The sequence below is a fragment of the Brassica napus genome, chromosome C3, assembly GCF_020379485.1.
Source record: "Brassica napus cultivar Da-Ae chromosome C3, Da-Ae, whole genome shotgun sequence".
Lineage (NCBI taxonomy): Eukaryota > Viridiplantae > Streptophyta > Magnoliopsida > Brassicales > Brassicaceae > Brassica > Brassica napus.
In genome coordinates this window covers 7,358,198-7,379,106 of record NC_063446.1, presented here as the reverse complement: position 1 = coordinate 7,379,106, position 20,909 = coordinate 7,358,198, and the positions used below count along the sequence as shown (strand labels likewise).

At 34.3% G+C, this 20,909-nt stretch overlaps 3 protein-coding genes across 6 annotated transcripts; 1 reads left to right on the top strand and 2 right to left on the bottom strand.

The window, feature by feature from the left end:
- Positions 1-5,510: 5,510 nt before the first annotated feature.
- On the bottom strand, positions 5,511-8,551 carry LOC125584216 (agamous-like MADS-box protein AGL82). Its single transcript, XM_048752330.1, has one exon. The coding sequence runs from the start codon at positions 6,656-6,658 to the stop codon at positions 5,834-5,836; it is 825 nt and encodes a 274-aa protein (XP_048608287.1). The 5' UTR covers positions 6,659-8,551; the 3' UTR covers positions 5,511-5,833.
- Positions 8,552-10,237: 1,686 nt separating this feature from the next.
- On the top strand, positions 10,238-13,203 carry LOC125575096 (inactive beta-amylase 4, chloroplastic-like). 4 transcript variants are annotated; one of them, XM_048752326.1, is made up of 10 exons: positions 10,238-10,547; positions 10,654-10,782; positions 10,901-11,147; positions 11,433-11,653; positions 11,728-11,805; positions 11,884-12,043; positions 12,148-12,401; positions 12,494-12,681; positions 12,770-12,838; positions 12,928-13,203. In XM_048752326.1, exons 1-9 carry the CDS (start codon positions 10,330-10,332, stop codon positions 12,811-12,813), a joined length of 1,539 nt encoding a protein of 512 aa, XP_048608283.1. In that variant the 5' UTR covers positions 10,238-10,329; the 3' UTR covers positions 12,814-12,838; positions 12,928-13,203. The 4 variants fall into 4 exon arrangements, with proteins under 4 accessions (XP_048608283.1, XP_048608282.1, XP_048608284.1 ...); XM_048752325.1 differs by having other exon boundaries at positions 10,239-10,547; positions 12,494-12,563; XM_048752327.1 differs by lacking the exon at positions 12,928-13,203 and having other exon boundaries at positions 10,239-10,547; positions 12,494-12,563; positions 12,632-12,681; positions 12,770-12,816.
- Positions 13,204-13,232: 29 nt separating this feature from the next.
- LOC125584215 (protein TIC 20-v, chloroplastic-like) lies at positions 13,233-13,965 on the bottom strand. The gene has a single exon (XM_048752329.1). The coding sequence runs from the start codon at positions 13,963-13,965 to the stop codon at positions 13,318-13,320; it is 648 nt and encodes a 215-aa protein (XP_048608286.1). The 3' UTR covers positions 13,233-13,317.
- Between the last annotated feature and the right edge of the window lie 6,944 nt (positions 13,966-20,909).

The following is a 20,909-nucleotide window of genomic DNA, read 5'->3' as shown; positions in this document are numbered from 1 at the left end:
CACTTCAATTGCCCTGAAGTCTAGAGGACTCGGGAAATGTATCATTGAAAGAAATGATGAAGTTGAAAGTGAAAAGCATAGAGCCATAACAATTATGCGCTATCATCTCACTGAGGAACTGAGAAATAAGTACGAAAGTATTGAGGATCCTTATGATCTTTGGATAAAACTAAAATCCATATACTCAATGGAATTATGGCGAAAGGCCATGAATGATTGGAAGATACTCAGGTTCCAGGATTTTAAATCCGTGGAAGAATCCGATTCTGCTCTAATGAAAATCGCCCATAGTCTTGAACTATGTGATGAAGTGGTTACAGATAATGATCTACTGTATAAAACATATTCCACATTCAATCCAAAGGATCGGTTGCTATCATATACAGCTAAAGGTTTCACAACCTATAATGACCTATTGTCATACCTATTGGCAACTGAGCAAAGAAAGCAGAAAATTAAAGATACCATTGACAGATTTGAGAAACTTCAGAAAAGATGCATTGAGGAACAAAACAGTGAGATGAGATATCCTGAGGCATTGGATCAGGATGAATCCAAGAAAGCCGTGTGGAGTAATATAGATTGTGAGGCCGGCTTATACATTGACTAAAAGAAAGATCTCGACATGATAATTTTATTTTAAGTCTATGATTTTGTGATTTGCTTTTGACCTACTTGATGATTCACGATTTTGTTTTTATATATTATCTTGCTTGGTCTTGCTTGATGATTCTTGATTAAATAACAAATAAAACCTTAATAAAAGGATAATCAGTCCACTGATAGTTGATTTCATGCATGGTTTAACTTTACCTTGATTGTATAGGTTTAACTTTACCTTCCTGCAATCACATAAAATCAATTGTTGGATGTAGACTAATGAGTCAGTTCACTGATAGATTGATTTCTCGCATAGATTTAACTTCATCTTGATTGTATAGGTTCAACTTTACCTTCCTACAATCACTTGAAATCAATTAATTGGTACTGGCAAATGGCAAAAGACACGACATTATTCAGACCCATTGAGTTATAAAGAAATCAATTAATGTCTGTACCCATATTTTCTACTGATTTATTCTATGCTAAGGATCAGTATGAAAGAGGCATAAAGCCATGGTAACCAGTATGGTTCACCAAGAAATAAACACTTATGGCATGACCAGATTAGCCATCTTGATCCAAAACATGATAAAAAATTAATTAAGGCACAAAACTGATCTCATAAAATCTCACAATGTGTTATAAGTACACAAAAGGGAAAATCACTAAAATAATTAAGGCTCCACTGTCCTAAACACTACGAAATTATGAGTATGTTCATGAGGGGGAGAGAGGACTAAAACCCACAGTCCATGATCATATCATAAATTCGGATTCCATGGTTTACAACCATAATATACACGGCTGGAAAGCTTTAAAGCTCTCACTAATGGTACATCACCCACGTCCAGCCTAAAGCTTAAGGACATTATGTATATAAATATTGATTTACATCAGGCCATACATGTAAGCATAGACATTCCCACCTCTGAATGATTAAGGGTCATAAACCAGACATATACACAAACCATCTTAAGAAAATACGAATATTCCACCACATATATGTGTGCCATTTAAGATGGAACCTCAGATGAGGATTGGGAATATATATTAGATAAATAAGACTTCCTCCACGAAACTATAATGTATCTTGTGCCAAACATGGATGATTTAATCAAGTGGCCAAGAACACAAATTACAAAAGATAGTAATCTGATTATCCAACTTTGAAAGGAGAAAGTTATCAGGCTGATAAAGAGTAAAGAGTAAAAGAGAAATATAATGGTATCAACCATAGTTGTCTTGGCAAGATCCTCAGACCAAAGATTATGATCTAGACGTTCTAAAAGAATATGATCAAAAGATATAAAAGCTAGCAGAAATATATGCCAGACACACTGACCCGAAAAGAAAAAATGACTATGTCATACCAGCTTAAGCACCACGAATTTGATGTCTAAGAGACACAATCAAGTTGCTACAATGTCTATTAGAGATAGACAAATAAGTTCCAAATAATAAGGAACCTCGGAAAGTAATGAAAGGTGCTCAGAATCGTACAAATCCGAGTTCATAAGAGAAACCAGTTCAGACAGAGAAATAAGGTTGCGCAACCACACATCTAAGGTACCAGACCATGTAGTTTGGGACGCCAAACTGCAAGGTATAAAGGTCTTGGATAATAAGATCTCAAAATCTAATTAGATCATGTCTGGAACAGTATGAAACTGAAGATAAAGAGTGTTAACACCAAAGATGTATTTACATACATAAGAGCTCATAAAAGATTGTAGTACTTGGGATTTGAAGGATATAACCTGAGGATCATGAACCCACGTAGAGTACTCATAAAACCTATATAGGGACGTGGGGTGTTCAAAGAATTCAAAGTAATTATAAGACAGATGGGCGTAGTAACCATGTACATACAGAAAAGCCATCTAAGAAAGAAACCAGTGAATGGATCTTGTGAGATAAGAAATTCCGTGAGATTAAAGGACATGACCACATGGTATAGTGTGTCCATGTTCCTTCTAAATAACGTTCAAGTATAGCTTGATTACACAAGGATACTCACAAGGACCAAGGAACAATTTATAAAGAGATATGCTCCTATATGGTGGATGCTACTACAGAAAATCAAGTTTGATTTTGTCTGGATATTTACTAAAGAAATAATGGTGTAGTAAGCAGCAAATGGATCACTGGATAAAGGTATCAACGTACCATAGAAATATGAGAAAGAAATTCTCATAGAACAAGCTTTGTTCCTAAGTTGTTTATGGATTGTAATATACAGCAGCTGTAAGTAATATGAAAGACTAAGTATTTAGTGCAGTCAGTCCATACAGAAAATATTATAATTCCTTGTGATCATAATAAAGACCAACTGAGAGAAAAAGGTTTAATGGTTCAAAGGTTCAATGATACAAGTTATCGATTGATTAAACAGGCTATGTTTTACATATGGAAAGTCTGTAGAAAAATCATAGCCGTGTGTGTGTGTGTATGATTAAGTCAGCACGCCTAAGTGAGAACCATAAACCAGGATAGTGACCAGAAGGATGTCTGGTCGTGGCTTAATGATTATAAGCATTGCTAAAGCAAGAAAAGATCGATAACCATGTACAAAGGACATGAGTGTATGACTGCGAATTCATTGTGTGATGAGTTTCATTGCAGCAAATAATTATTGATGGTATGACCTTAGACACTCATGATTATGAACAAATATAGACAAGGTCTATAGCTCAACATGGATCGACAAAAGAAAATAAAGAATGATTGGTTACAATGGATAAAGCCATTGGCACGTACGAAGAGATATAAGTCCGAATGAACGAAAGATATGAAGTAAAGTTGTTCGTATGTGTTCTGGGTCTATGACTCAATATATATTGAATGTCCACATTTTGGGAAAGCCATATAACCAAAGAGAATTCGTGGGACATGAAATAGGACCTGCAAGTAAAGTTTTATTGCAGATTATAAAGTCCATCCGAGCACCGTTTGAAGCACCATCAGTTCAACCAAGACATGGAGTGATCAGCAGCAAAGATGTACATCCTGACCACATCTTAATGGAGTTCCAAAAGACATACCAACGTCCAAGACTTACAAGTTCATTCAAGGAGAATCCAGCTGATCATCTTGACCAAGTCATAGGCAACTTCAACGTTCAAGAAGACTCGGATACCAGATGGGAATGCGTCTACTACAGTGATGCATTCATCAGGGGGAGTTCATGTGTTGTACTCTTTTTCCTGTCTTGTTTTCCCTTTTTACCACATTGGGTTTTGGGTTTGTCAAGAGATGTTTTAATGAGGCAACATCCAAAGCATGAATGAACCTTGACCGGATGTGTCGATCAAGGGGGAGTGTTATAAACCATTTAGTGATCGACTCATTTATCAGCCCGTGTAGCAAGACGGGCCAAGCCCATCCGCAGGATCATACTGGCGCCTATCTACTCTTGTGTTTATCCACATTATAGTTGGTGTTTATCTTACGTATTGCTAGTCATTATCTAGTTAAAGATAAGTACGATCTCATGTCGATTCAGTACTTAGACCGTCATTACCATATGTATATAAAGACCAGTTAGTCGACTTAATAATATACACAAGTTCCCTCTTCATTCACAACCTATTTTTCTTAATTGATTATTAACTTTACAATTAATTTTTTTTTCTTCTCGCGGGTGAAATCCTACAAATATTGCTAACTTCAACCGTGCGCGCGGCGCATTATAAAGTCTTTCCAAATGAAAGATAACACGTGGCTTACGAGGGTAACTAAACGATCCAACAACATTCGGTTGTTTCATGGGCCTACACGTAAAACTCTAATTGTATAAATGGGCTTACTTGGAGGACATGAGGTAAAACAGAACAAATTAAAAATCCGGTAATTAGGAACAAATTAAATAAGATATTTAAAAACAGGTTTTAGTTATATTCTACTAAGAACCCCCAATAATCATGCTCTTGCAAATTCTACTTTCAAACTCTTTTCCTTTCCGGACTAAAAGTAAGCAAACATGAATTACTTTTTGAAGCAACGTAAAGTTAGGGATTTTAGGGGTATTCAATCCGGATATCAGTTCGGTTTCGGTTCGGTTTTTTCGGTTTTTCGGTATTTCGGTTAGTAAAATATAATTACCATTCTAAATCCATATTTACTTCGGTTCGGTTCGGTTTATATACCGTCGGTTTTCGGTTTATTTGGTTTTATACCAAAAAACATAATTCTTTATTTTAGGATCATATTATATGAATTTTAGACTCTTGTTGTCAACACATTCATTTATTAAAAAAATATTATAAGTTTAAATAAAAGAACAAAAATAAAAAATATTTTTATCATCTAATAAAATAATCAAATCTATAATTAAAATCAAAGCTCAAAATTTTGATAATAAAAATAAAAAACAAAAAATAAAACAAAAGCACGAAGCACAAAAAATAAGTTATTATATTCTTTCATATTTAACGTTCATCAAAGTCATGTTTCTTCTATTAAACACGAAACTCTATTCGTTTATAGATAAAAAAAATTGTGAAGAATTTCCACTAATTGTTATCATCAAATTTATAATCTTTATTTCAATTTAGTCAATGCTAAATTAAAGCAAAAGGATCAAAACAAGACTAAGAAAATAAGAAGCATGTTTGCGATGAATTGTTATTTAATTATAGTTCAAGTGTTTTACAAATCATGACTATTTTATTACTGTAAAAATATGGTAATAGTTATTAGCAAAAAAATTAACTTATGATTTTCATACGTTGTTATAAAATATATACATATTTACATGTTTCTATTTTTGTATCGGTTTTATTCGGTTTATTCGGTTTTATCGGTTATATACCGAACCATATCCAAATCCTACGGTTTTTTTAAAATCATATTCATTCGGTTTGTATGGTATATACCAAATCCAAACCATATTATCTATTTCGGTTCGGTTCGGTTCGGAACGGTTCGGTTTTGCCATATTGAACAGCCTTAGATTTTAGTACAGGAATTTCTTTTTACAGAGAATTAGATTTGTTGGACAGAAATTCTCATAAAAAGTTAAAATTGTTAGGTGGTCATGTAATAATTCTAACAACTATAGTAAGTAATAGGGTAACTAATGTTAAAAAAAATTGAACAATAATAAAAACAACTTTCTAACTGAACGAGATTTATTATAACAAATCCACAGACTTAACAGAAACTTGAGAATAAAATTAAGTTTTAAAGCTCTTGAAGTTCAATAAACAATCAAAGGAAAGAAACAAACGTTTCACATAGGAGTCTTACCAGAACTCTCCAAGTCATTAACTTGTCCAAACCTCATGGGATAGTCTGCGAAAGGCTTCACGTTGCTGAACATACTGTTCCCTAAACCCCACTGCACTGGTTCCATATAGTCTGTCTTCTGTACCATCGGAGCGTACTGACCATCCGAACAGCTTCCGTAAAACATGGCTTGAGTCATCTCCGGTTCTGTCACGTTCGAGAAAGACGCAACTTCCCCGGTGTTCGAGGTCGAGGTCATTTGGTTAAGAAACGGGAGAAATGCGAAACCGTTCTGCTCCATTGAAGACATAGGAAACAACTGGTGTTGCTCGAGACATGGCTGGTTGTAACCTATCAAACCAAGTTGGTCACGATGAGTAGACCAAGAAGCATCGGGAAATGTCTGCTTCCTATTAGCAGCTTCTTGAATCTTGTTACAGACTGTCACGAAAGTTGCATATAGCTCGTTTAAAGAACACTTTTCGAGCTTGTTGTCCCACGGACAATACTTCTCTTTCTCCAACTTGATCTTGCCTTTCTCCAAGCATTCTTGTACAGAGTAGGTTTTGATGCAGCTGCTCGAGGCGGTGTCTCTGTACTTGGTTATGATCTCTCTGACTTTTCTCTCATCCTTGGGCCATAACTCGGGGTGGTCGATTCTCTCGTCCCCTGCTCTGGTCGGGCCATACACGATGAGACATGTGTTGACGCCACAGAGTGTTGAGAACTCATTGGCTTTCTTGAATAAACATTCTTTCCTCTTCCTGTAAGTCGTTATCCTCGTCTTCTCGTTCATTATCCTTGCCATCTTCACCATTTTTCGACCCATTCAAATACTGAAAGAGAAAGTACGTAAACGAAACAAAAATATAAAACTTGCAACTAAACATTTCATTGTGGTTCTATACACAATATTTATTTTGATTACGAGGCATGTAACATATCAAGACTCCCATCAACACTAGGTTTTGATAGATAGAAGGGAGTTTCTTTAGTATCCGTAATGAACTAATCATCATCATCATCTTCAAACACAAAGTGAATTATATGTTTCTTAAATAGAGACAATGGTGGAGCTAGATCAATGAGATTTGTAGTCCTAACAATGTAACATCATCATACATAATCAAAACCCTAAAATCCTGTCTGTACATAATTCCAAATCCAACTACGCCATATATATAATGAAATGGAAATCAATAATGGAAAATAACAGATATATTCATATAAAGTAAAGAAGGTAAAAATACCTTGTGGAACGTTGATAGCTCTTAGTTTCTGAAGTTTCTTTCTTGATTTAACAATGGAGTTCCTCTTTTTGTGTTTATATATATCGCACACGCAAGAAAATATACTCTCAAATATTATCTCCTACTCTAATATGGAAACCATGCAGATATTTTACTTCTTTCCAAGCAAGTATTAATGATGAAGTTGAGTTTAATGACTAAATGATCATATTAAGCCACTAAATCAAGGAAACCCCATATAATTAGCAGTGCCATGATCATGATAAAAAGATTCGTTTGTGATTGAATCAATTGATTTCCCCAAAGTTTCCATTTCTGAAGTCCATTTCCTTTTCTGTTTTTGCTTACATTGGCTAAATCATTGTTCTGTCAAAAAAAAAATAATAATCTTCGTTATCTTCTTACATGATTCTTATTTTCCTAAACATTGAATAATATAATTATGTAACAATATGAAAATCTCAATACCTATGAAAAGGCTATAATCAGAAAGGGCCAAAAAAGCAGAAGCAACATTTAAAGTCCACAAGAGCATGTTCATTGCCAGTTTTTCATGGAAATATTTAGCAATTAAAAATATAAGAAATAGGATAAAAACAAGAAAGAGTCTAAAATGAGAAACTACAAACACTTCATTAGATACCACAAAATAAATATCATAAATAATAATCACCACCAGGCCGTCGATTTTGCTTCAATTACTGGTTTCTTGCTTTCGACATGAATGAGTACTATTCGGAGTCAAATTGGCCGGTAGTGAGCGATGTATGATTGGTAGTGAGCGATGTATGATTGGTACCAACGATCCATATTGTGACACTTGTGGAGATTTCAACGGTAACTCGTATGCATTCATCAATCGGAACGCAGTCCACTTTCACTCTTACGTTCCTCTCAAAATGATTTTTTTTCTTTTACATGTCTATCTCATTCATTTGTCTCGTACCTAAGTGTGATGTTGCTAGGTTTAATCAATCTTTTTATATGGAGTGAAAGTTATGATTTCAAAAAAAAAGTTATGATTTCAAGCTTTATCTTCGTCAATCGTAGTTTCTAGTCTTTAGAGGTTTATTGATCCCTTCTCCAACAGCGAGATTCGACCACGCGTGGTAATTTTTTAACCGAAAATCTTGTCATCTTCATTATATTCGAATATATCGAAGTAGAGTTTTGCAATTTGATGACTACGAGACTGAAACGTGACATATAGTTTGCACCAGAAAAAAACGTGACATATCGTGGATCCATGATTTAAATTGATATGAAAATATGAATACGGAAATAATAGTAGGTAGTTCTCAAAAAAAAGGGGGGGGGGCTTCGTAACCCGAAATCCGAACTGAACCCGAACCGGAAAACCCGATCCGTATCCGGTCTGAAATGTAAAAAATATCTGAATGGGTCTTGTAAGGTGGTACAAAACAAATCCGAACCCGAAGTGTTATTAACCGAACACGAACGAGTAACCCGAAAAACAAAAAAAAACCTAAAAATCCAAAAAAAAAATATCCGAAGAAACCGATCCGAATGTCCAAAAATTATATATAATATAATTAGAAAAATACCCTAGGATATCACTAAAAAAAATTTGGTCACAAATATAGACTCTAAGGATCAAAATGACCAAAATGTTTCATTAAAGAGGTAAATATACATTTATACCCCTAGGGTTAACTAATCCAAACATTAGAGTTTAGAATTAAGGGGTGGAGATTTGGGATTGGGGTTTAAAATTTTATAAAATAAAAAATAAATATTAAAATTTGAAAAAAAAATTTTAAAATAGTTTCAAAAAGTATTTTCGAATTACAAAAAAAAATTTGAAAAAATAAAATTTGAAAAAACAAATTACAAAAAAAAAATTTATAAAAAAGTTCGAATTTGAAAACATATAATCTAAAACTATAAAAACAATTTTTATTTTTATTTTATTTTTTAATTATTTTTTGTCATCATTTTTCTTTTATTATTTTATTATTTTTAATTTTTATATATATCTAGGGTATTAGGGTCCTTTTACCTATTAAATTAAACATTTTCGTCATTTTTTTTCTTGTGGTCTATTTTTGTGACTAAAACTTGAAAATGATCTATTTAGGAAAATTGCCCATATAATTATATGAAACATGAATATATACTCCAATATTCAATTTCACATTTATTTTGATATATTATGTTACAATAAGTATTTAAAATATAAATAACTACCTTAAGTACTTAATTATATATTTCTTATGTTTTACCTTTAGATTTTAGATTTTATTTCGGGTATATCGGAACCGATCCAATATAACCGAATCCGAATGATATATGATTACTTTATGAGTTCTATGATGTCATATAAAACGACATGAACCTGATGTGTTATATCCGAACCCGACCTGTACTTGCAAATTTGCTAGAATTGGATCTATGAAGTATTATAAAAAAACCAAAATCCGAAAAATCCAACCCGAATGCCAACGGGTACCCGAACGCCCAGACCGGGGGATAATAGGTTTACATAATTACTATACGTGACACATTTTATTGTATTAAAAAGCACTGATTACTTATTGTTCCAAAACACTCCGTAACAGTCTAAAGTTGGCAAGCGGAGCTGGTGATGGGAGCGAGACGGCGAGTAGCATGGGATCTGTTTTGAATGGATAATTTGCATGCTTATCCACTACGGGACGAGATGGTTCCACGTCAGCAAATATCTACATTCAATATATTCGTTCAACAAAAAATTCTGTTAAAAGGTAGTTATAGTAAATGCTATTCAAGTCCTCGAATATATTTATTATTTATAAAATGCATAATAGGCTTCAGACCATTTAGTTTAGTTTCATGTTATGTTATACATATTGGATATAAAACATTCATTTTCACGAGTTTAAAATCTAATTATGTTATTTCAATCATCAATTAAACGAAAATTTGTACCAAGTAAAATGTTATTTCACTTAAGGTAGTTTCATACAATCAACAACTATAGAGGAGTATAAAGCGAAGGTAAAATAAAGGGGTCAATTATAGAAGCTTCGAAACATATGTATGAAAGAAACTAGTAAAGAAAAAGAAGAGGGCTAAAGGTAAATTATGTTTTAAAGTTCAATTAGAAAAAAAGGAAAAGTAAAAATAAAATCAGCGTCGTTAAAAAGAAAAGGTAAAATAAATAAATGTTGCGTTTCAGGAACTCCATCTCCGTCTCTTTTCCTCCGCATCAGAAAAAAAATCTCCGACGAAGGAGAAGAGAAACACGAAAATGGCGGAGATTGGGGGAATCAGATGTGGCTGTCGCGGAGTTCCCGGCGGCAACTTCTTCCACCCCGGAGGATTCTCTCTGAAATCTTGCTTCCTCGAGCAGCAGAGAACGAGGCGGAATCGAAACTTCTTCCGAAACGTATCTATCGTTCCTTCTTTCAAACGCGGTCGTTTAATCACGAAATGGAGCTCCGTCGCTGCGAATAGCCCAATCTTTAGGTATTATACTTTCTCGCTCGCTGCTACTAAGAATCAATTTGGGGATAATTCGTTTCCCGAAGATTGAATTTTAGGTGAATTTGACTAATCGATTTGTTGATTGAAGTATGGATGCTCGGGAGAAATCAAGATCATTTGTGTTGGTATCATCAAGGCACAAGAAAGTCCCTGTTTACGTGATGATGCCTATTGACACGTTTGGAATCGATTCTTCTGGTTGCCCTATCATTAAAAGGTTAATCTTTCTCAAAAATGTAGACTATATAAACAAGACTACTGTGGCTTCTTAATTGTTTTTTTTTTTTTTTTTGCATTCAGATAATGATGAAGTTTATATCTGTTATCGTTTCCAGGCTCAAGGCTTTGACTGTTTCTCTAAAGGCACTCAAGTTAGCTGGTGTTCATGGAGTCGCGGTTGAGGTTTGGTGGGGGATTGTGGAGCGTTTCTGTCCTCTTGAGTTTAAATGGTCGCTCTACGATGAGCTCTTCAGGTTGATTTCTGAGGCAGGGTTGAAGTTGCACGTTGCTCTTTGTTTTCATTCAAACATGCACTTGTTTCGTGGAAAAGGAGGCGTCAGTCTTCCACTCTGGATCCGAGAGGTTTGTATTGCTAGGTATTTAGCTATTTGTACGTTGTAGACATAGCAAAGTCTTTGGTAATTTGGATATTGCTTACCTTGATAGGTTTTTGAAAAGGTGACAAATCTGATAGCCTTTTTTTTTCCTGCCAAAACCTTGGAGAAATTTAGATTTATGGTACATAATCTGGGATGCTTGCTTGATTTTATTGCTTTGGGAGTAATGTTTTTGGTAGGAACTTATAGGTCTATCTGTTTCTCCAGTAATTAGCTTCACTCAGCTGATTTATGGTACAATTGTTTCCAGATTGGAGACGTCAATAAGGATATATACTATCGAGACAAGAACGGATTCTCCAATAATGACTATTTGACACTTGGAGTCGATCAACTCCCTTTGTTTGGTGGTCGCACTGCTGTCCAATGCTATGAAGATTTTATGCTCAGCTTTTCTAAAAACTTTGAACCATATTTTGGAAACTTGATTGAAGAAATAAGCATCGGTCTTGGTCCTTCGGGGGAGCTTAGGTACTTGTGATTTTCTGTAGATTACCGATCACAAAGCCATAATCGCTACAACTGAAGTTCCTTATCTCTTTCAGATATCCGGCACATCCTTTGGGAGATGGGAGATGGACATTCCCTGGTATCGGTGAATTCCAATGCCATGACAAATACATGTGAGTAGTTCTTGATTTAAAGTCTTTACTGTCCTTGGAATCACATTTACAGATTGTGAGCTATATTGCTTGGTTTAGGATGGAAGACTTAATGGCTGTGGCTTCTCAAGAAGGCAAACCTCAATGGGGAAGCAGAGACCTTCCAAATGCAGGCTGCTATAATAGCTTTCCATCTGGGGTTCCTTTCTTTGAGGAGGGCCATGACAGTTTTCTCTCTGACTATGGTCGTTTCTTTCTAGTATGTTCTCGCGTATCCGCAATATTATGATCCTGAGTAGTGTTCATCACAAGGGACTAGTAGGTTAGATTATAAATGACACAGTGAACTGCTTTACGTTGTAGGAATGGTACAGTGGGAAGTTGATTTGTCATGCCGATGCTATTCTTGCAAAGGCTGCCGATGTTTTGCGGAGACGTCAGGAAGAGGAGAAAAGCTCTGTAATGTTGGTTGCAAAAATTGGTGGAATCTATTGGTGGTATAAGACATCTTCACACCCTGCTGAACTAACTGCAGGTTATTACAATACCGCATTCAGGGATGGCTATGATCCTCTCGCTTCTGTCTTGTCCCGCCATGGTGCCGCACTGCATATCCCGTAAGACCCTTCTTCTGAAGTTCTCTTTATTTCATAGAAGCTGCATGAGTTTAGTGTTATTAAGGAGATGCGTCTCTCATATTTTTTTCCAGGTGCTTGGATATGGCGGACAGTGAAACGCCTGAGAAGTATCTTTGCAGCCCTGAAGGATTGCTTAGACAGGTACTTTCATTTCCTAATGTTTCATCTAGAATTCAACTCTGCTCATATGAAGAGTTTCTTGTATTTAGACCGGTAGGTGTCAGCACACTGCTTACTGTCATTGACACTCATGAAAATGGTCTAGTCTCTCTTTTCTTGCTGCGTTGCTACAATCAAAGCATGCGTTGAGAACGTGAACAAACCAACATTGTCTCTTTTTCTGCTAGATACACGATGTTTCAAAGAAGAGGACAATACAAGTGACTGGTAGAAACACAAGCGAAAGATATGATGTGGTGAGAGATTTGTACAATCTATAATCCGAGACGATGAGGTCAAAAAGTGGTGGTTACTAACCGTTTATTTATGATGCATTGTGCAACAGATGGGACTAAGGCAAATACGAGAGAACTGTATGCAGCCGCCGAATGGGGAAACTGTAAGATCGTTTACATTTTTCAGAATGAATGAGAAGATCTTTAGGGTGGAGAACTGGAACAACTTTGTCCCTTTCGTTAGGCAGATGAGTGCAGATGTGTAAAACAGCAGTAGCCATTGGCTTGTGTATTTTTCTTTTGTTACAGAATTGATCTTTCCTCACCATATTGCTTTTTCAGATATGTGATGAGGATAAATAAATCAAATCAAAATTGTTATATTATATCGTTTCTAGTTCCATGGAAGAGACAAGGTCTTGCAAAGAAACATTTCATTGATCATCAAAAAGTTACATTGTGTTTCAATTGATCAGATCCGATACATACAAGTTATTGGTTCAAAGTACTTGCCTATCAGCTGCATCAGCAACAATGGGCAACCTAGGGACCAGACCAAACAAGCAAGCAGAGAAACCATAGATCAAGGAGACAAGCAAGAAGAGGAACACCGTGCTGTCCAAACTCATAACCACATCCAAACCAAACCCATCTGTGGGATTGAAGCTCCTCTCAAGCAAATCCGGGAAGATCAACAGCACGTCGAGCACAATGGCCTGCATCGTGTTGAACCTAACGTACCTGCTGAAGTTCTGGTTCCTGACGACGACGAAGTAGAGAGTGATGAAGATGAGGAAGCCATTGAAAGGGAAGCTCTTGAAGGCCTTGATGGCCGGAAACAGGGGTTGGATGAGAATCTGGAATGGTTGGTATTGCGTGATGATGAATTTACCGTACTGGATGCCATCGAAGAACGGGTAGAAGTAACAGACGGCTGAGATGAGACGATCGGATGCGTCCACGGAGTCGTCTCCCTTGGATCGGAGGACGAGTGTGGAGGCTGCTCTTTCCCTTGCAGGACTTGGTTTTGGGAAGTGGGGATTAGAGTTTAGAGGGAGAGAAGAAGAAAAACGACCGGTTAGGGTTAGGTTTTTGGTTTGGAAGAAGGTGAGAGATGGTAATGGAGAAAGAAGATGAGATATTGCCATTGCTCTGCTTTTCCACTTCAGACTGAACGGAAGAGAGCTTTGCTCGCTCACACACCACGATGAAAGGATAATGTAACTACATACACTCCACGTTGTTTGTAAAATTTTAGTAAAAACAGTGGGTTGTCTGGAACTAAAACTACACGACATGTTAAACACCTTTCAAAACGGCTCGTAGTTTTTTTGGAGGGAAGTAACATTTTCTGTCTTTTTTTATTTATTTGAGAGAAGGCATTTTATTTAACATTTTCTGTCTTGTTTCTTTTAAACGCATCTTATGCGTTAGCGTCTGCGTTTCCAAACCGCCAACCTCCCAAGGCAATTGTCTCAACATTAGAGACAGCTTCTTGCTCAGCAACTTGAGGTCCAACCCCAAGAGCTTGCTCTGGTTGCAAACATACAAACATACAATTGTATTTCAATGCTTCTAACTATATGCCATTATAGAAGTTTGGATATCTACGGCAAATACTGAAGCAACTATAGAATAATATACTAGCTAGAAACCAATGCTCAATCTCAACACCATTCATCACATCAGTATCAACTAAACAAACACGTGAACAAGAACACCAAGAAGAACAAAAAAATTGCCGACTAATTAATTTGACGCCAAACATTAAATAAGAAAACCTCAGTAATAAACACCAGTTACTTCCCCTCAAACCCACAAACAAAGATTGTACGAAAACAAATACTCCCTCTATATTTGAAAGGTTGATGATGTTGTAAAGTTTGAACAACTCAGATTTTTAATATCTTAGCTTTTAATAACAAAATGCATTAAGCACAGCACACTTTACAACATCAACTTTTTAAATACAATAAAATTAAATTAATAGTAAAACATCAATTATTCAAATACAAAGTGAGTAAGAGAAAGTGAACTATAGAACCGAAAGAAAGCAAACAAGCAGAGCAAGGTCATCACCAAACCAGATTTTCACGATCCTAACCGCACAAGCTTCATCCATGAGCCGACATTATCCCGACAGTTAGATACTGCTTATCTGGATAATGGATATCTTGTTAGGAACTACTTCGAGGGACGTGACGAAGGAGGAATCAATTAGACCTCCGTTGTCTTCGCTACCGAACCCGACCTCGACGCCTATATTGACGAATTTAAGCTTGTGGGATTGCAAGTTTATGAATTGTCACCATGCTTTCAGTACTATTCTTTACAAAACTTTAGTTTTCTGAACAAAATTCTATTTTAATTTTAGTTTGTATATCAGTTTGGTCTTAAAATAAACATTTAAGCTTTATTATAGTTACAATTATTAAGTTTTAAAAATAAAATATATTCATTGCATTGGATTCATTTATTGGTCAAATATAATTAATTTAAATATATTTTTTTTAAATCAAATTTTATTACTTATTTTATAAAATATTTTGTTACAATACAAATGTTTTATTATTAAAATATAAATATATTAGGAGACATTATCTGTAAATAATTAATTTTAATAATAAAATTTAATTAATTATTTTAGAAAATATTTTGTTAAAACTCTTATGTTATATTTTGTAAATAACATTCCAGATAAAAGTTAATTCCATATAATTTTTTTTTGAACGTATATAATATTTTGTTTTAATATGATATATATTAAATTATTGAAAACATCTAGTACATACATACAATAAAAATGAAACCTTAATATATATTAAATCATATTATTATCCTTAATATATATGAAATCATTTTTTATTCATTTGACTTATTGATTTTAAGTATTATCGAGTAACGCATGCAATAGAAAACAAACCTTTCACTACAACGAAATAATCTATTATTCATTTGACATATTGCTTTTAAATAGTAGCATGGAGTAACACATGCAATATAAAATAAATCTTCACTAAAAAATATTATGAAATAATTTATTATTCGTTTGAGTTATTGATTTTAAATAATTTGGTGTAACAAACGAATAAAAATGTATTATGTATCTAAATTTTTTCTTTTATCCAAATGTCAGGGCAACGAAAAAAATGCCACGTGGAAAGCGTATCATTCTTCATTAATTAAGCCATCTGAAACTCGTTACTCCAATAGTGATAAATATTAAGACTGTTTCACAAGTTCACAATCTTCTTCTCTGTCAGTGATTAATTAGAATCATAGTTCGAGTTGTAATTTGTTTAAAAAATATTGTAAAAAGAACATTTTATTTGTTCCTTGAAAAATCGACAAAAAAAAAAATTGTTCCTTGAAAAGCTATGATTAATCGATGGGAGGAACTGGTTGACCCAAGGTATTGATCAAGATATATGTTAGGATGGTATGCCACTGAGGTAACTATATACTAGAAACTAGTGCTCAATCTCAACACTATTCATTACATCATATCAACTAAACAACACGTGAACAAGAACACTGAAGAACAAAAAAAAATGCCGACTAATTATTTTGACGCCCAATCATTAAATAAGAAAACCTCTGTAATAGGAGAAGTAATGATTTTAAAAATGGATCTAGACAGAAAATTCCTTCAAAGCCACATTCAAGATTGTACGAAAACAAATACTCCCCCTGTATTTGAAAGGTTGATGTTGTAAAGTTTTAACAACTCACATTTTAATATCTTAGCTTATGTTTTATTTTTATAGTAAAAGGCATTAAACACACTTGACAACATCAACTTTAAAAGACAAATGTTAAAAGTAAAACATCAATTATTCAAATCAAAAGCGAGTAAGAGAAAACAGCAAGAAGTGAACTATAGAAGCCAAAAGAAAGCAAACGAGCGGAGCAAGATCATCGCCAAACCAGCCTTAGCTCCTCCTACGATCCTAACCGCGCAAGCTTCATCCATGAGCCGACATTATTTCGGTGAAACTCTTCTCGGTAGGAGCTGGAGTAGGAGCCGACGCAGTATCCAACAGTAAGAGACTGCTTATCTGGATAATGGAGATATCGTAAGGAACTGCTTCGATGGACTTGACGTAGGAGGAAGATATATCTCCGCTGTCAAACCTGACATTGCCGCCTCTCATATTCGTTATCTTGACGAACCCGGTGTTTTCCGGAGCAGCACCGGTGGCTTGGAAGAGAGTTGTAGTGAGAGCTGAGCCGTCAGGGAGCTTGTGGAGTTTTTGGGCGTCGAAGTAATCGAGGAGGACGTGGAGGGAGAGGATGTTTTTGAGAGTGGAGATTGTGTAGCCTTTTGAGGTTAAGTCGTACATGGCGCCGTTGTCTACGGCGCAGACGGTTATGGTGTTTCTCTGGTTGATTTCTTCGGCGAGGTGAGTTTGGGTTAGGAAGTGGTTGAAGGAGGATAAAGAATTGGGTGGTTTGCTAAGAGGAGCGTGACGTTGTGCGAGTGAGTTTGGACGGCGAGGAGGAGGAGGATAGGGAGAATGTAGGAGGTGATTACTTGTCTCATCTTCTTGGCCGTTGTTGAGAGAATGTGATGAGTGGAAACTGAGTGTTTTTTCAGACAGTGAGCTCTGCGTTTAGAACTAAAGGGAAAACGAAGATCGCTTATTTATATGGGACTTGGAATGTGATTCAAATATTGTGCCATTGAGTATTTATTTAATATTTTTATTGGAAATTTTTTATATTATTTTTAATATTTATAACAAATTTAAGCTTATGGGCTTGCAAGTTTATGAATTGTGACCATGCTTTCCCTATTCTATACAATTTTTAGTGTAATATTTTATTTTTTGGTGTATATATGTAGATCAGTTTGGACTTAAGTTGTTTTGGCAATAACCATTTTTAGCTTTATTGAACCTAAAATTATTGAAGTATATAAAAGAAAATATGTTCATTTGTTAGCGTATTACAATATTTATTTATTTGAACTTAACAAAATGATTTTTGAATGAAAAATGATATTTTGCTATGCATACGATTATGTAATTATTATATCTTTTGATAGTATTTTTCTAAAAAATAGGATATCATATTCATTTTAATAGATTTAATAATAATCTCGAATTTCTTTAATTATTTAAAAATAAATTAAGACTTTGTTACAATAGAAAAATATATTTTATTTCAAAATATTAAATATTAAAATTATTATAAGTAAATTGATTAGAAGTAGATTTGAGATTATTATCTTTAAAGAAACTCAAAAAATTCAAAAACAAATCAACATCATATTTTTTAAATAACAAGTCAAATAAATATTAATTCCATATAGTGTTTCTATTTTAGTAAGATAGATACTCTCTCTGTTCTCGAAAGTAAGATTTTTTAGATTTTTTGCTTGTTCCCTAAAGATATATTTTATATATTCTTAAAGTACTTTTTATACTTTTGAGAAACATTAATTGAGAATATTTGAATTGATTAAATTTCATTGGTGAAAAGTTATCGGAAAGTGTATAATAAAGTAAAAAATAAATTAAATTATAAACATTTATTAAATTCTTAATAAGCGTGCATATTCTAAAAAATCTTATTTTCGGGAACATGGGGAGTATTAAATATTGAAAACCTTTTTCTAGAACACAAACAATAGAAAACGAACACTCACTATTATTCATTTGAGTTATTGATTTTAAATATTATGGTATAACACATCAAATAATTTATTATTCATTTGAGTTATTGATTTTAAATAGTATGGAGTAACACAAGCAATAAAAAAAAACATTCACTAAAAAAAATATGAAATAATTTGAGTTATTGATTTTAAACAGTGGCGAAGCCACTTTGCACTATGGGTGCAAGAGCACCCAGTATATTTTAGATATTTGATTTTTTACATATGACTTATAAGAAGGAAGTGGCTATTTGGTTAAGATTAAGACCATGATTATCGGGTGAAATCTAAAATGGGTTTCTAATTTTTTTTTTTTTTTTTGCTGTCTTATCTGATTTATAAAAAGAAAAAGAAAAAAACCGGAACCAATCGCGGGCCGCCACATATCGTGGGGCCCGCAAAACAGTACAAGAATCACTCAAACATCGATCCTTAACTAGCTTTTTTGGTTACCGATTTTTATGTTTTTGTGGTCCCCTCTTAGGAAACTGTTAAAAGTCTCCGAAGCATATGCCGTAAGTTTGCACCCATAACTTCCTAATAATCTATGTTAGATACTCCTACGCTATTTTTATCAGTTATTGTGCACCCAGTTAAGAAAAAATCTAGCTTCGCCCCTGATTTTAAATAGATTATTGGAGTAACACATGCAATAGAAATCAAACCTTCGGGAAAATATATGAAATAATATGTCATTCATTTGCGTTATTGATTTAAATGGTATGGAGTAACACATGCAATACAAAACACTAAAAAAATATATGAAACGAATAAAACTAAGTATTATATATCTAATTTTTTTTCTTATCAAAAATGTCGCGGCAACCAAAAAAAGAGACAAAAATAAATAATACAAGATAACAAAATTAAGTATCAAAACAAAAACCGGCACGGAAGAAGAAGAATAGTAAGCCACCGCTGCTCCAGTTTCGCCGCCTCCAGCTCCTCCTCCTCCTTGGCCGCCACCGTTTTCTCCTCCGAGAGTACCGCAAGGATGAGGAGGAGCGAAAAAGTAAGGATACGGAGGAGAATAATACGTAGAAGCTGGCGGTTGGTTACAACAGCCTGTTGGAGGAACAGAAGGGCAGTGAGAACGTGACGGTGGAGGCGGTGAAGATGTTGAAGGCGGTGGAGGAGGATTAATGCATAGAGAGTAGCCTGTAGAGGAAGACGGTTGAGGCGTTTGCTTACAAAGGTAAGGAGTGCAGAGACCAGAGTTTGAATCCCAAGCTGAGTGACAGGTTATAAGAGGTACAGAGAAAGAAGCTTGAATGACAACATGATGACTTAAGCTAAGCTAGACAAGATGATTTTGGTCTTTGGGTTCCAAGATGATATCAATATATATATATATGACTGAGAGTTGAGACTTGTAACCAAATAGCTGAATCTTGTTTTGAGAACTAAAATTAGCTGAACTTTTCCAGTTTAATTCGTTTTATCTGCCGCATGGCATAACACTTGTCGTAAGTGTTGGAGAATTTCTGAAGAAAACGTACGTTTGCATCTTTTTAATGGATGTAGACAAAATGTTGTCATGTTATGACTAATTGACAAGTTAAAACGGCTTTTTATTACTGTGGAATTTATAGCTGACTGCACGCTTGTACCAAATTCACCAAAAGAAAAAGATGTGTCATGGGTATCGTGAATTTCAAGATGAGTGTGGAAAGTTTGAATCTTTTTTTGTTTGTCAAAAAAAAAGTTTGAATCTTTTTTTATGGGAAAGACGAACTATGGACTTCGGGTAGTCACTAAAGAAGACCTAATTTTACTGTTTTAAGGTCTTAACTGTTTTTTATATATCAAGGTCTTAATTGTTTTTTTTTCTTTATTTTCTCTAGGTTTAACAGTCTATGAATAGGTTCTGACTGTGCCCAATGGGTAAGAGCATGATTATCAGTGATTTGGGTTTTGGGTTTCTTAAATGTTTTTTTTTTCTTTTTGTCTTATTAAAAAAAATTAAAAACGAACCAATCGCGGACCGCCACGTGTCAGTAAAATTCGCGAACAGTACAAGAACCCAAGTAAAGTCAAACTATTGTTTGGTGACTTCTATCACCGATTTTTGTGTGTTTTGTGGATTTTCCCTCTAAGAAACTCCTAAATCCACCCCGATAAACATGGTCTAAAGTAAGACATTTGGTATATTGGTAATATATATATTAGGGCTCTTCAGTTTTATAATTTTATCTGGTATATTAGTAATATATATATATATATAATATATTTAGCTCTATTTGACGAATTTAAAATTTTCATTTCATAGAAAAAATATAATAGCATTAACAATATATAATTCTTTATAAATAATATTTAATTATTTTTCATAATCTATATTTATTTACAATTATATTAATTTATATTTTGTTTCCTTTATTTGTTGATGATATTCTAAACACTACAATGAATAGGTTAAATGTTCGGTTAGTG

What these genes read in the sequence shown, in the direction of transcription:
- LOC125584216 (XM_048752330.1), bottom strand. Translation starts at nt 6,658, where the DNA reads ATGGGTCGAAAAATGGTGAAGATGGCAAGGATAATGAACGAGAAGACG.
- LOC125575096 (XM_048752325.1), top strand. Translation starts at nt 10,330, where the DNA reads ATGGCGGAGATTGGGGGAATCAGATGTGGCTGTCGCGGAGTTCCCGGC. An exon ending in TTCCACTCTGGATCCGAGAG is followed by an intron (nt 11,148 to 11,432) that starts GTTTGTATTGCT and finishes AATTGTTTCCAG; the next exon opens with ATTGGAGACGTCAATAAGGA. An exon ending in CAATGCCATGACAAATACAT is followed by an intron (nt 11,806 to 11,883) that starts GTGAGTAGTTCT and finishes TGCTTGGTTTAG; the next exon opens with GATGGAAGACTTAATGGCTG.
- LOC125584215 (XM_048752329.1), bottom strand. Translation starts at nt 13,965, where the DNA reads ATGGCAATATCTCATCTTCTTTCTCCATTACCATCTCTCACCTTCTTC.